Source organism: Trichosurus vulpecula, chromosome 5 (genome assembly GCF_011100635.1).
Source record: "Trichosurus vulpecula isolate mTriVul1 chromosome 5, mTriVul1.pri, whole genome shotgun sequence".
Classification (NCBI taxonomy): domain Eukaryota; kingdom Metazoa; phylum Chordata; class Mammalia; order Diprotodontia; family Phalangeridae; genus Trichosurus; species Trichosurus vulpecula.
Window position 1 is genome coordinate 206,236,076 of NC_050577.1, and position 13,715 is coordinate 206,249,790.

A 13,715-nucleotide genomic window follows, 5' to 3' on the forward strand; every position below is an offset into this window, starting at 1 on the left:
TAAAAAAGGGAAGAGGACCCACATGTGCAAAAATATTTACAGCAGCTCTTTTCATGGTGGCATAGAATTGGAAATTGAGATGCCCATCAATTGGGGAAGGGCTGAACAAGTTGTGGTATATAAATGTAATAGAATATTATTGTGCTGTAAGAAATGATGAGCAGGCGAATTTCAGAAAAACCTGGAAGCTGATGCTGAGTGAAATGAGCAGAACCAGGAGAACATTGTATACAGTAAGAGCCACATTGTTTGATGACCAACTTTGATAGAATTAGCTTTTCTCAGCAATACAATGATCTAAGACAATTCCAAGGGATTGAGGATGGAAAATACTGTCCACAGACAGAGAAAGAACTATAGACTCTAAATGCAGATTGAAGCATGCTATTTTCTCCCTTTTTTTTTTCCTTTCTTGTGGTTTTTCCCTTTTGTTCTTATTCTTCTTTTACAATATGACTAATGTAGAAATATGTTTAATATAATTATGCATGTGTAGCCTATGTCAGATTGCGTGTTTTCTTGGGGAGGAGAGAGGGAAAGGAAGGAGAAAAAAATTTGGAACTCAAAATCTTGTAAGAGTGAATCTTGAAAACTATCTTGGCATGTAATTGGAAAAAGTAAAATACTAGTAAGTGGAAAAAAATAAAGCTGGAGTTGAGATCATCTGAGAGATATTTGGGATGGAATTGGGAGCTTGAGGAGAGAAAGTTTTCACTTACTACTGGGGAGTGCTTGCTTGATAGATGGTCAAGAAAGAATAAAAATTGAATAAAATTTTTTAAAAAAATTTATTTTTAGTTTACAACACTCAGTTCCACAAGCTTTTGAGTTTTAAATTTTCTTCCCCTTCCTTCTTCCTCCCTCCCTAAGAGGGTGTGCAATCTGATACAGGCTCTACATATACATTCATATTAAGCATATTTTCACACTAGCCATGTTGTAAAAAAGAATTATAACCAATGGAATGAGCCACGAGAAAGACAAAACAAAACAAAAAAGAGAGAAAGAGCAAATAGTATGCTTCGATCTGCATTCAGACTCCATAGTTCTTTCTTTGGATGTGGATAGGATTTTCCATCATGAGCCTTTTGAAGTTGTCTTAGATCCGTGCATTGCTGAGAAGAGCTAAGTCTATCAAAGTCAGTCATCAAGAAGTATGGCTCTTACTATGTACAATATTCTCTTGGTTCTGCTCAAATCACTCAGCATCAGTTCATGTAAGTCCTTCCAAGTTTTTCTGAAGTCTGCCTACTCATACAGTAGTATTCCATTACATTCATGTACCACAACTTGTTCAGCCATTCCCCAATTGGTGGACATCCCTCAATTTCTAATTCTTTGCCACCACAGGAGCTGATATAAATATTTTTGTACATGTGGGCCCTTTTTCTGTTTTTATGATTTCCTTGGGATAGAAGTGGTATTGCTGGGTCAGAGGGTATACACAGTTTTATATCCCTCTGGGCATAGTTCCAAATTGTTCTCCAGAGTGGTTGGATCAGTTCACAACTCCACCATTAGTGTTCCAATTTTCCCACATCTTCTCCAACATTTATCATGTTCCTGTTTTGTCATGTTAGCCAATCTGATAGGTGTGATGTGGTACCTCAGAGTTGTTTTGATTTGCATTTCTCTGATCAGTAGTGATTTAGAGCATTTTTTCATATGACTATAGATAGCTTTAATTTCTTCGTCTGAAAACTGCCTTTTCATATGTTGTGACCATTTGTCAATTGAGAAATGACTTGTCTTCTGATAAATTTGACTCAGTTCTTTGTGTATTTTAGAAATGAGGCCTTTATCAGAGACACTGACTATAAAAATTGTTTCCCAGCTTTCTGCTTCCCTTCTAATCTTGGTTGCATTGGCTTTGTTTGTGCAAAAACTTTTCAATTTAACGTGATCAAAATCATCCATTTTGTGTCCCATAATGTTCTCTGTCTCTTGTTTGGTCATAAATTCTTCCCATCTCCATAAATCTGACAGGTAAACTAGTAAAATGTTTTTTTTTTTAAAGTATGCAGAAAAAAATAGACATTCACAAGAGGACACAAGCAGGACAATTTTGTTACTACCTTGTTAGATTAATGTAGATTTGTAATGGACCCAGTAGGAATGGTTGCATGAATTAAGTAGTATTCAGCATCTAGGGAGTTAGAATATATGGTGGAGGATGACTAGGGGTTAAGTATTAGCAGAGTGTGAATGTTGAAAGAATAAAGGGACAGGGGTTTCAGGGTAGAAGACAATTTACCTAGTCACCTGTTGCAACAGTTTGGCTAGCAGCTGTTGTGGGGGGTGAAAGACCAACCCAAGCCCAATAACAAGAACGCTGCCAGCACAGGTTCTTCAATCTACTTTCCTAAGGAAAGTAGGATTAGGGGGTTAACAATCCTACATTAATCCATCATATACATATAAACTCACTTAGTTCAAGGGAAAAAGTTAGCACCCTGAACTTCAGAGCAAATACAAACGAATTACAAACATACATTATAAACAGACCAAATACAATTCATAGTTACCAAGAAATCATCAACATCTGGGTGAGCCGGGAGGCTCTTAGAGTGGTTGCTCAGAGTCCTGTGCCAACACCCCTCCAGGAGTAAGAGCCTCAGCAAATAGCTCTGTTTTCTCATTTTATACACACTTTAGCCATCATCAAACATCATCTGAAGGACCAGAATTTAGGCTCCTACTATTGGCTGTGGTCTGAGCAATTCCCCTTAGGACCCTGAGGGCTTCACGCCCACATAGGCTTAGCACCTAGTAGATAGGGGTTTGGGCCTGGGGCTTTGCACTTAGTAAGTCTCAATCAGAGACACTTAATTAATTTATCATTCTAAAACAGTAAAAAAAAGTCCCAACTTAATTGATATTACATCACCCTTAGGGTCAAGACAGAATATGTGTGATAGATTGGGAGAACATGATGGAACAGGAAGCCATAACAAGTACAAAGAGTAGGCTTAGAAGTGATTCATAGAGAGAACTGGAAGAACTCATTATTATTTCACAGTTTAAGGTCATAAAAAGGAAAGTTTTGGGTGCTAGTTAGATCTAACACGTAAATACCTCTCTGGGTTTACTGAAGTAAAGTGATAATAGAAATGGAAGTCATGAGAGTGGAGGTTAAGGATGTAGAAAGCATAAGGTGGAGGCAGCTAGGTGGCACAGTGAGTAGAGCACCGGCCTTGGAGTCAGGAGGACCTGAGTTCAAATCAGACCTCAGACACTTGACACACTTACTAGCTGTGTGACCTTGGGCAAGTCACTTAACTCCAATTGCCTTGCCTTCCCCTCTGCAAAAAAAAAAAGAAAGTATAAGGTGTTGGATCATCAATATAAATACTATAATTATCAAGGATGAGGCCAGAGATTAGTTAAGGTGAAGATGAAGACTGTAAGTCTAATACTGAACTTGAGAAAGGAGGGAGATTGACCTGAAAGTGAATAGGTGCCTACCACAAGAATACTGACCAGGTGTCATGGGGAGAAAATGAATTTCATTGGAGGAAAAGTTGTTGAGTAAGAGTACAAGAGGCGGCATCTAGATTTGACAATAGGAAGCAAAGAGTATGTGCGTGATTCTTCTTGGCCCTGTGCTATGAGAGGAGTGTCTAGCACTGAAGAGTGGCAATGGTTGACTTGTTTTCAAGAGATAGTCTTATTTATATGAGCTCCAAAAGATGGATGTAGGGAGAGAATGAGGTTTAAGATGAAGTAGATTTTCTTTAGGGCAGCTAGATAGAGTGCCAAGCCTGGAGTCAGGAAGACGCATCTACCTGAATTCACATCTGGTCTCAGACACTTGCTAGCTGTGTGACCCTGGGCAAGTCACTCAACTCTGTTTGCCTCAGTTTCCTTATTGGTATAATGAGAAGGAAGTGGCAAACCAAGAAGACCCCAAATGGGGTCATAAAGAGTTGGACACAACAGAAAACAACTACAACAACAACAGAAGATTTTGTTAATAAGACATAGCTTAGCTAGAAGGGGATGAAAATATGGGGAGAAAGGCAACGTTGGAGAAGGAAGTTTTCATCTTGGCAGAACAGACTCTGAATTATGGGATTAAGGGCATAGAAATTTCCAAAGATTGGTTCCTGAATGTTATGCTGTTATTTCCCTTCTCCAGGAGAAGTATATAGGACAAGGGGACCTCAAGTCAGTTTTCTTTTTATTTAATTCCCACTAAACTTTAACCAGTGGGCCCAAATACTTCCAAACAGGGTCTTCCTAACAGGCCCAAAGGGTCCCAACTTCTAAACAAGGGCTTTGAATAAACATTTTTTTCCTGTGGTTAATGCTATATTAATTTTTTGCATACTGTTTTTGATGCCTGTCTTTTATCTTTCTCCTGCCGTTTCTTCCTCTTTATATGTATGTTAAGCTTTCTGATTTATTTTAGGGGTCCAGCCATCTACATCTTCACAACTTCTGGACCAAGAGCTTCTGTTGAAAGTTAAGACTGAAATTGAAAAAGAGCTGAAGTCTCTGAATGAAGAAATTTCTGAAGGTTTGTTTGTTTATCTTATTCTAGCTATATTTCATTTTTGATTTGTTTAAATAATTCAGAATTTATTCTAGTGTATTTTTAGAATAATATGCTTACGTAAAGTAGCAAATAGTTAAGTGGTAGAGGGATTTTTGTTTTCTTCTAGAACATCTCCCAAATAACAAAACCTCAGAGTTTGGAAGGTATCATGTTACTCACCCTTCTGAGAATCCCTCCACAACATGTCTAACAAGTCTTTACTTGAAGACCTCTTATCACAGGGTCATTGAAGAGGGTTCTCTCTGGTTGAATTTATCAAAGATGCATAGATCTTCACATATTCATTCAGAAGACATTCCTTAGCTAAGATACACCTTTAGTTTTAGCAAGTCACGTAGCTTTTTCTAACTAATAAACAAGTTAAATTGAACAAATCATGAATTTTTATACCTTTTGAAATAGAATACTAATATTATTAAATGATTTGTGAATAATTTTTTCTGATAGTAGTAGGTCATGAATTAAGTCACTACTTAATCATAATTACAAAGTCACAAAATCTGAGAATTGGCCATCTAACCTAGCTTATACATGAATGAATCCCCACTATCACGTACCTAACAACTTGTTGGTTTTTCATCCTCTGCTTGGAGACTTCCAAGGAAGGGGAACCCATTATCTCTCAAGGCAAGTCATTTCACTTTTGGATAGCTCTAGTTCTTAGGAAGTTGTTTTTTGTTTTCTGACATGAAGCTGAAGTTTGCTTCTTTGTGGCTCCCATCCATTGCTAATTCTGTTCTCTTTCCAGGTACCTTGATAGTTTGATCTATAGTTGTTACCTGGTATCTACTTATAGATTTTTGTGCAAAAATCTAAAATTCTTAATTACCCATGCTACCTAGAAAGGATCATTAATGAAAATTAAAAAGGTTACTGGAGTTTTGACTTCCTAGACATTTAATGTTTAATTTGATTTAACAAAAGGTACCTACTATGGACAAGGCACTCCAAGGCTCTGGGGATACAAAGATAAAAGTGAAAAATAAGCCCAGCTTTCTACTGGGAGATAAAACACATGGGCATATATTGATAAGTACATGTGAAAATGACTCGAGAGATGTCTAAAAATTAGGAGGCTTAGGGAAGACTTTCTTTAGGATATGGCATCAAACCTGAATCCTAAAGGAAACTGGGTCCCTTCATGTGGGCAGCCTGGGCAAAGGCATGCAGAAGTTTGGCCAGAATTCAGGTGCTTCCAGACTGCTTTGTTTTTCAGCCTCCAGTTGACTCTTGTAAGCAGTGAGATAGTTCAGAGGCAGTCAATGGAATGAAGAAAACAAAAAGCCTAGGTAGATAATCCATCAACTGGATCAGTCCTTAATCAGAAGTCCAGTGTAACTGGGAAAAAGGTGGTGTTTTTGATGAGCTGCTACTAGTACATACAGCAGATAATATCTCCTACTTATGTAGCACTTTCAGATTACAAAGTGTTTTCTTCAGAACCAACTCCCTGAGTTAGGGAGCACAGTTATGATTTATATTTTACACATTGATCCTCAGAGAGGATCAGTGACTTACCTGAGGTCACAAATGAGTAAATTCTGGAGTGGGGATTCTCAGGATGCTCCGCTATGCTCTACTTCCATCTCTTATGACCATGTAGGATCAAGCCTAAAGTCAGTACTATGAGAAAAACAAAACAAGGCAAACAGAGGAAAAGGTTCTGTAGAGCCAGGAGTTAACTGTAAAATGAAACCACATTTCTTTGCTATGAAGATACGGAAGCACTGAATATATCTTTAAGGGATGCAGATAAATCCTTGTACCTTCCAGTCTTATAGCAGTATAGCCTTCTTGTTTAGTTTTCTAAAATCAAGTTCATTGACCTCTCCCTGATAATTAAGCTAAGTGGTTTAAGACCCATAAGTGCCTTTATCATTCTGTATATCTTGAACAACTACAATGTTTTCTGTTTTTTCTTATTTTGCCACACCTAATGATATATTCTTGGGAGTGGACTTGCATGATATATATACCTGTAGATGTCATTTAAGTTGGGTTTTTCTTTTGATCTGATTCTTCAGCTTTCACCAGCACAGGCTTTGACTGCCACACGTCTCCAGTATTCAGCCCTGTTAACCCAGAGAGCTCAATAGAAGACTGCTTGGCCCGTCTTGGACAGAAGGTGTCACTGGAACTGAAAGAACACATGCACGAAGCATTGCAGACTCTGCTCAGCCAGTGAGTCACCGTTGCCAAGTCAGAGTGTGCTTCCCCTCAGTGTCTTCATCCTTCTCCTAAGAATGGATTGACTGAGGCTTTGCTTTTATGGGAACCTGTATCATTTATTTTGTCACCCTTAACACTTTAAAAAAAATCTTCCCCAGATATAATATACCCTGTGTTCAGATGGCAGACATTGTTTCAGATAAATATAGTATAGTAATGGCACCTTCTTATTTATTGATTGTGTCAGTAACAACAAATGCATTTCCTGGATATTTAGGAATGGCTCGTTCAGTTTCTATTACTCCAGTTTCCATTATGCACAGACCCATACCTAAATGCTAAGGTATGGATATTGCATTATAACGTAAGATTAATATTATCTCTTATTTTAGGCCTCCCAAATATTGCTAAACTTGGAATTGTACATCTGCCCATGGAACTATTTTCACATTTTTTTAATGGAAACTTAGCTCCCTGCCAGTCATTTTTCTGGCTTTTTAAGACTTAAGGCAAATAGAAAGTAATAGTGAAGGCATATTAAAATATATCAAAACTATTTGATGTGAATCTTCATTTAAATAAACCAAAATTAACTTTTTTCCTAATTACTTATTGGTAGGTTATTAGGAAAGTGACATGAATTTGAAATATTATTTTGCTGATACATGCACTTTTGAAAGCAGATTGGAATACTGGCTCACTGAATACAAGTCAGTTTCAAGAACCACAATTTAGATACTCAGTGTGGTAGAAAGTTCTTGAATTTAAGTGGACAAAGTTTATTGTTTATTGTTTCTTAAATACTGTTACAGGTGAAATTCATTTCTCCGCATTCTGATTAATTGAATATGCATAAGCTTCCATATTACTCTAGATAATTCTAGATTTGAGTAAGTCAGAATTTGATGTATCATTCTGTACTGAAAACCCAGTTTGAGTTTCTTTGAATCCTATTCTGTAGAAAGAACATGAGGTACGAATAAGTATGGGGGTTGAGGAAAAAGACATTTGAATGGAGAATCATGGGATAGAGGAATAAGTGAAAAATGAAAGACAAAGATTCTTTATTTAGAGCTTTTACTTTGTGGTCTTGAGTGAATCACTTAATTTCTTGTAGTCACCATGTCTCTCAGATCCCACTGATTATATTAGGAGCAAGAATTAAATAATGATTTTTAACATGCTTTGAGTTCCCCAAAGAAAGATATTCTTTAGGCAAACTATTCTTAATTTCTTCCCTAGTCTGTTAGTAATCTATATTTTTTTACAAATCTTACTCCTAAACAAATGGCTGTTTCCTCTCTTTATCTTATTTTTGCACCTCATGTCAAATTTGTACCTCCTGTCACATATCACAATTCACATTTCTTTGTGAATGTGATTTCTTTTTTCTACCTTTGGAAAATGGGTTTGGGGGCAGCTAGGTGGAGCAGTGAGTAGAGCACCAGCCCTGGAGTCAGGAGGACCTGAATTCAAATGTGGCCTGAGACATTTGACACATTTACTAGCTGCGTGACCTTGGGCAAGTCACTTAACCCCAATTGCCCTGCCTTCCCCCCTGAAAAAAAATGGGTTTGGATTGATGAGATATGGTAATAAATTAGTTCCTTATATATAATTGACTTGCAATGAATGGGGTGGGTGGGAATAAGTACTTTTGCTAATTCATGACCTCAAAGTTTCTTAAGAGTTAGCTTATTATTTGTGTTTAGTGGAATTTTTTAATCATTCATGCAGAATCAAGTCTAAATAAAACCAAACTTGATTGGTTTCTGAAGATTGTTTCCCTTCCTACCATCCTTTTGTAGAAAAGTTATGACTGTTTTCTGACTACGATCACTTTAGAGGCTAATCAAATTTGTGTTACAATATTTTGGCAAGTCAAAACAGAAAAAAACCCACATTTATATTTCCACCTTTGGTGTTTTGAAGTTGAATGTATTACCTCATCCTCAGAACCACTTTAAATCAGGCTGAGAAACAATTCTGGACTTTGTAGAAGAGCCTCAGCAGTTTTATTTAGGGATGGTGAGTGAACTTCTTTGGCTTGGCTATGCATCAGGTTCTCTTTGAATGTTCCAAACAGCTGTCAAATTCTAAATGTCTTGACATATGTGCATAGGTCTAATTAGCAAAATATATGCTCACCCTGAAAGATCCTCTAGTATTTCAGACTCATAGACCACAATTCCATGTAAGGATCACTAAGAGTGGCAGTATAGAAGAGTCCAACAAAGGAAGTAAATGAATTGAGCTTCAGAGGGGATTTTAGGTAGAAGCAGCATTCTAGCAAGTAAGTAGTACGTTGAAATGTCACCAGAATCTAGTACAGAATCCTAGTCCATTTAATAGTTTTGTGGTAACTTCTGAATTAGTTTGTTAGGAATGTGGCAATAAAGTCTTCTTTAAAAAATGGATTACTGGGAAGCACAGTTCCCTTTGATAGTGATTTAATGTTGCTTCAGTATTAATTTGTGAAGGATATTTGCTGGTTTTCTGAAGCACTTGGATTGTTAAGTCTTGCATTTAAATCCTAAGCAAATGTTAGGTTGCTAAAGTTTGGGTGGGAACAGTTGCATTTATTTAAATAAAAATAAATTAAATTACAATATCAGCTATAAAAAATGTTTTCTGTAGTCTACGTATTTAGATGACTAGTTTCTTTTCTGAAATTAGATGTGTTCTTTACAAATTTGTAAACCCATGTATAGGTAACAGTGATTTTGTCTATGTGATTTTAAAAAGTTACACATGTTTTTAGCCTTCCTAGTCAGTTGTCTATGGTATATGGGATTTTTTAGATATATACCTAACACAGTGCAAAGCTACTTTTTAAAAATAGCGTTCTAAAATCATATTATTCAACTAAATGCTCCTTTACCAAACTTTTTCAGAGTGTATACATTCCCTCTCTACTACAGACCCTATTTTGTTAAATTACATTCTTTGAGAGGAGTGATCTATTACTTTTCTGTCATTTCCTTTTGCCCATAAATTAGCTGAGTAAGAGCTAATGAGTAAGAGGATGCTATCCCTGAGGGAATGTGTTTTATAAATCTTAACCTCTCTCTTCTGACTCCAGTTTCTTTTTTGAATAGCATAAATTTGAGGATTCAGAATCAGAGAGTATTAGAGGAGAAAAGGAAGTTAGAGATCATTGAGTCCATTCTCTACATGAAGGGATTGGAGTCTAGAAAAGTTCAGTGACATACTCAAGGTGATGTAACTATAACTAGTGAAGGTCAAAGCTTAAAACTATGAACTAAATCTCTTAACTCCCAGTTTACTGCACTTTCTACTATACTGACTTGCCTTATGGGACCATTAATGGACAAGAAAGACATTTTAAGAAGAGGTTCAAGCCTTTAAAAATGAGTATTTTCTTTTATAAGTTTAAAAACTGCCAATTAAAAAATTATTTTTATGAAACGAAATGCCGTTCTCATGTATTAACTGGGTACCAAGTAGAAGAGGAAACCAAGGTACAGAATTTAGAACTTAGAGCAAATTATTTCTGGTAGGTCTAGTGCTATAATTCTTACAGAAATAATAAGAAAAACTTCATTTCAGACTTTGAGGGGCTAGTATTCTGAGGTTTTGATTTATAAATATCATCTATTCTTTTAAACATGAAAAGTTTTACCAGGTGTCAGGTCTCTTTATTTGTTAAACATTTATATTGTGGTTGGTTTTAGAACTGTCCTGAACCAAACTCTTGTTTTCTTCCTTTATCGCATTATCCTTTGGTCCTATCATGAGCCAGATTGTGATACTTAATTAACATTAAGTTAATTCTAGAAAACCTAAAAAATACTTATCAGAGTACAAATTTAGCTGAATATATGGCCAGAAAAGTGACTACCTAGTTCAAAATTTTTTCCATTGACCTAAAGTAAATGTTCGAAGAACAATGGAAACCATTAGTTTGAAGTCATACTTTTCTTTGATTATGGGTTTGATTTTTTTTTTCTTTTTAGGGCCCAAACAGAATGACTAGCTATCAGTTAATGGTAGAGAGGATGAATCATGTTTCATATGTGTTTGTATTCATATAGTCATCTGAACATTTAGAGTTTTCCTTCTTTGACTCAGACTTTTAAAAAAAATTTCTACAGGCCAGTGAGCTATCAGGCATATCGGGAATGTACACTGGACACTGCAGCTCTTGCCAGCGGATGGAATAAGGTACTATCCAAATTATCATGTATATTTAAAGTATTGTTAGCATGTTGGTATTAAGGTAGCATAGAGTTCCTGATCAGTAATAGATCTCTTGTAGCTTAGTATCTATCAAAAAATCAAGACTGGTCCTATGTGCAGATAGCTCTGTGCAGGGTATGAATTTTTGAGCAACTGTAAGGCCCCAATCTGTTCTTAAAAGAGGGTTTCGATGTGGTGCCACTCTCTTCTTGTGGTAGGCCCAAAATTTCCATCACTACCTTCACCCACTTAGATTAAACAGAGGACATTTTTCCCAAAAATTACACTCACTCATATGTTACCTAACCAGGGAAATCAGTCCTTAGTAGATAGATAGGCTTCTTCTTTACTGTCGTTGCATGCTAGTTTATCGTTAAGTGTTCATTATTATAATGAATACCTAAGGCACAGAGAAAACATGAGGGCATATGAATCAGTATGACTGAATTTTAAAAGGCTGTTTGAAGAGGTAGGATAGCATGGTGATTGCCACTAAGATGAGCCAGATTAGGCAGTTGTTGATGATGATTGTCTGGAGATACCCAAAGAGTGGCCACCTCAGTGACAGGAGCAGATTTGCTTTATAAAGTTGCCATGCTATATAAGGAAAAATTACCATAGTATAATGAGCAGTAACATATAGTTTATGGTCATTGCTGTGTAGATTAAGTTCAATAATAGTAAAATCTCTATAAAAATCCCCCTGTACCGCAAATTCTTTTTTGCTTTAGATTACATTATGTTCCCTGAGTAGTAATGTTTTACATTTATATAGTATTAATTAACACTTGAGAGTGAGCATACATAGTATTGTTGGTCTCAATTTTTCTCTTTTCCTAAGATAATGACCAGAAAAGTGGTGTTCGGGGGGGAAAAAAAAAAGTGGTGTGTTTGGAGGGGGAGTAAAGTAGTGACTAAAGAATTGACTTCAGAGTCAAAAGACCTGGGTTCGTGTCTTACCTTTGATATGTAGGCATGCCTTGGAGATACTGTGGTTTCAGTTCCAGACTACCACAATAAAGTGAATATCACAGTAACGAGAGTCATGGAAAGAAAAGTTAGTATGGTCTACACTACTACGCTACACTGTGCTCTGTTAATTGTGCAGTAGTATTACGTCTGAGAAAACCCAATGTACCTATCTTAAATAAAAAATATTTTATTATTAAAAAATGCTGACCATTTACTGAGCCTTTAGTGAGTCATGATCTTTGTGGTGGAGGGTCTTGCCTTGATGTTGATGGCAGCTGACTTATCAGAGTGGTGGTTGCTGAAGGTTAGGGTGGCTGTGGCAGTTTCTTAAAATAAGGCCATGAAGTTTGCCTCACCGATTGACTTTTCATTTTACTTGAACACTTAGAGGCTTAGGGTTATTAATTGGCCTAATTTCAATATCATTATGTCTCAGGGAATAGGAAAGCCAAAGGAGAAGGAGAGAGAAGGGAAAGGGGGGAACGGCAGGTCAGTGGAGCAGTCAGAACACGCAACATTTAATGATCAAGTTCACTGTCATATGAAAATCATTTCTTTCCTAATTTCTTTTTAAAAATAAAACAAATTCAAATAAATTTTTTTTCTTCTGAACACCAAAAAGAGCAGTTCCATATGTGCAATGTAACACAAAAGAGGATTGCATTTGAAACCATATTTCATACCACTTGCTAAGTTATATATTAAATAATTATATAAAAAGAATATGATATGTAAATTAATGTATAGATATATAAATATATTTATAAATTTATAAAATACTCAAGTATTTTCAAAATTGCCCTTCTTGTCTATGCTTCCTTCTGAATGTCCCTCTGTTTTCTTCTGCGCAATTAAAAAATTTTTTCATTCTTCCTCTTTATTAGTACTATCACAGTTGCTCCAAACCTTGTTAGGAAAATTCGTAACATTTACTCTCATGTTTGACTCTCTACTTTAATTTACATTTGTATCTATCTCTAGCTACTTTGTGGAAGAGACAAGAATCAGGTTCTGGAAACACTTGGTTAACAAGCAGATTATAATTATAATGTGTCTTGTAGATAAATAGGCAACAGAAGGGGAAGTTGGGGGGGAAAAACACCTTTTTTTTTGGAACTTCCTTCATCCTTAAATAGCTGAGTATGATGCCATCAACCTGAATCTTTTACTCTGAAGGGCCTGTGGGACCTGTGACCTTCCTTTGTTATCTAATATGTTTGAAACAGCTCAGTCCTGCCTTCCCTTTTCTCCTTTTGCTATTTGCAAACTACCAGTTTTTTTCTGGCTCAGCTCTGTATGATTCTATTCTATTGTCTCTGCTTCTGGATCCTTGGTTTCTCTATTTCATTCTGATTTGATAGCTCCTCCTTTTTATACAAATGCCTTACACTATGACCAAACCTTTTGTAGGACAGGCAGTCCAGCCTTGCTGAAGCTTCAATGTATCCTGAGAGAGAGAGGTGTTATCACATACCAAGCAAGTCAAACCACCACCACCACCACCACCACCACCACCTTGACTACCATCTCTCTTGGGACTCCAGTTGATGAGATTTAGACTGTGGGAGTCCCCTTGAACTCTTCTTGAATCTTCCCACTTTATCTGGCCTTTTGCCTGAGGCCATAAGCCTTTCATTATTTAGGCCCTAATCTCTACTAGCCTAGCCCTCTATTATCCAGCTACTTCCCATCCTTGATCCTGTATGGGATAGAAAATTCAAATAATGGGAGAGACATCTTTAGGAGAAGCAAAGTGAATTTATTTTATAAACCTTGGGTTGCCTCCACCAGTTTTCTGGTGGAGGGAGGCAAAGTA

The 13,715-nt window shown here is 36.5% G+C and overlaps 1 protein-coding gene across 2 annotated transcripts in view; it reads left to right on the forward strand.

The window, feature by feature from the left end:
• BCL2L13 (BCL2 like 13) overlaps window positions 1-13,715 on the forward strand; it is a 70,522-nt gene that overhangs the window by 34,382 nt on the left and 22,425 nt on the right. For both annotated transcript variants that reach the window (XM_036759592.1, XM_036759593.1), the window contains exons 3-5: window positions 4,412-4,519; window positions 6,583-6,739; window positions 10,843-10,912. In XM_036759592.1, the coding sequence (XP_036615487.1) occupies window positions 4,412-4,519; window positions 6,583-6,739; window positions 10,843-10,912 (335 nt within the window). The remainder of the gene's footprint in view (window positions 1-4,411; window positions 4,520-6,582; window positions 6,740-10,842; window positions 10,913-13,715) is intronic.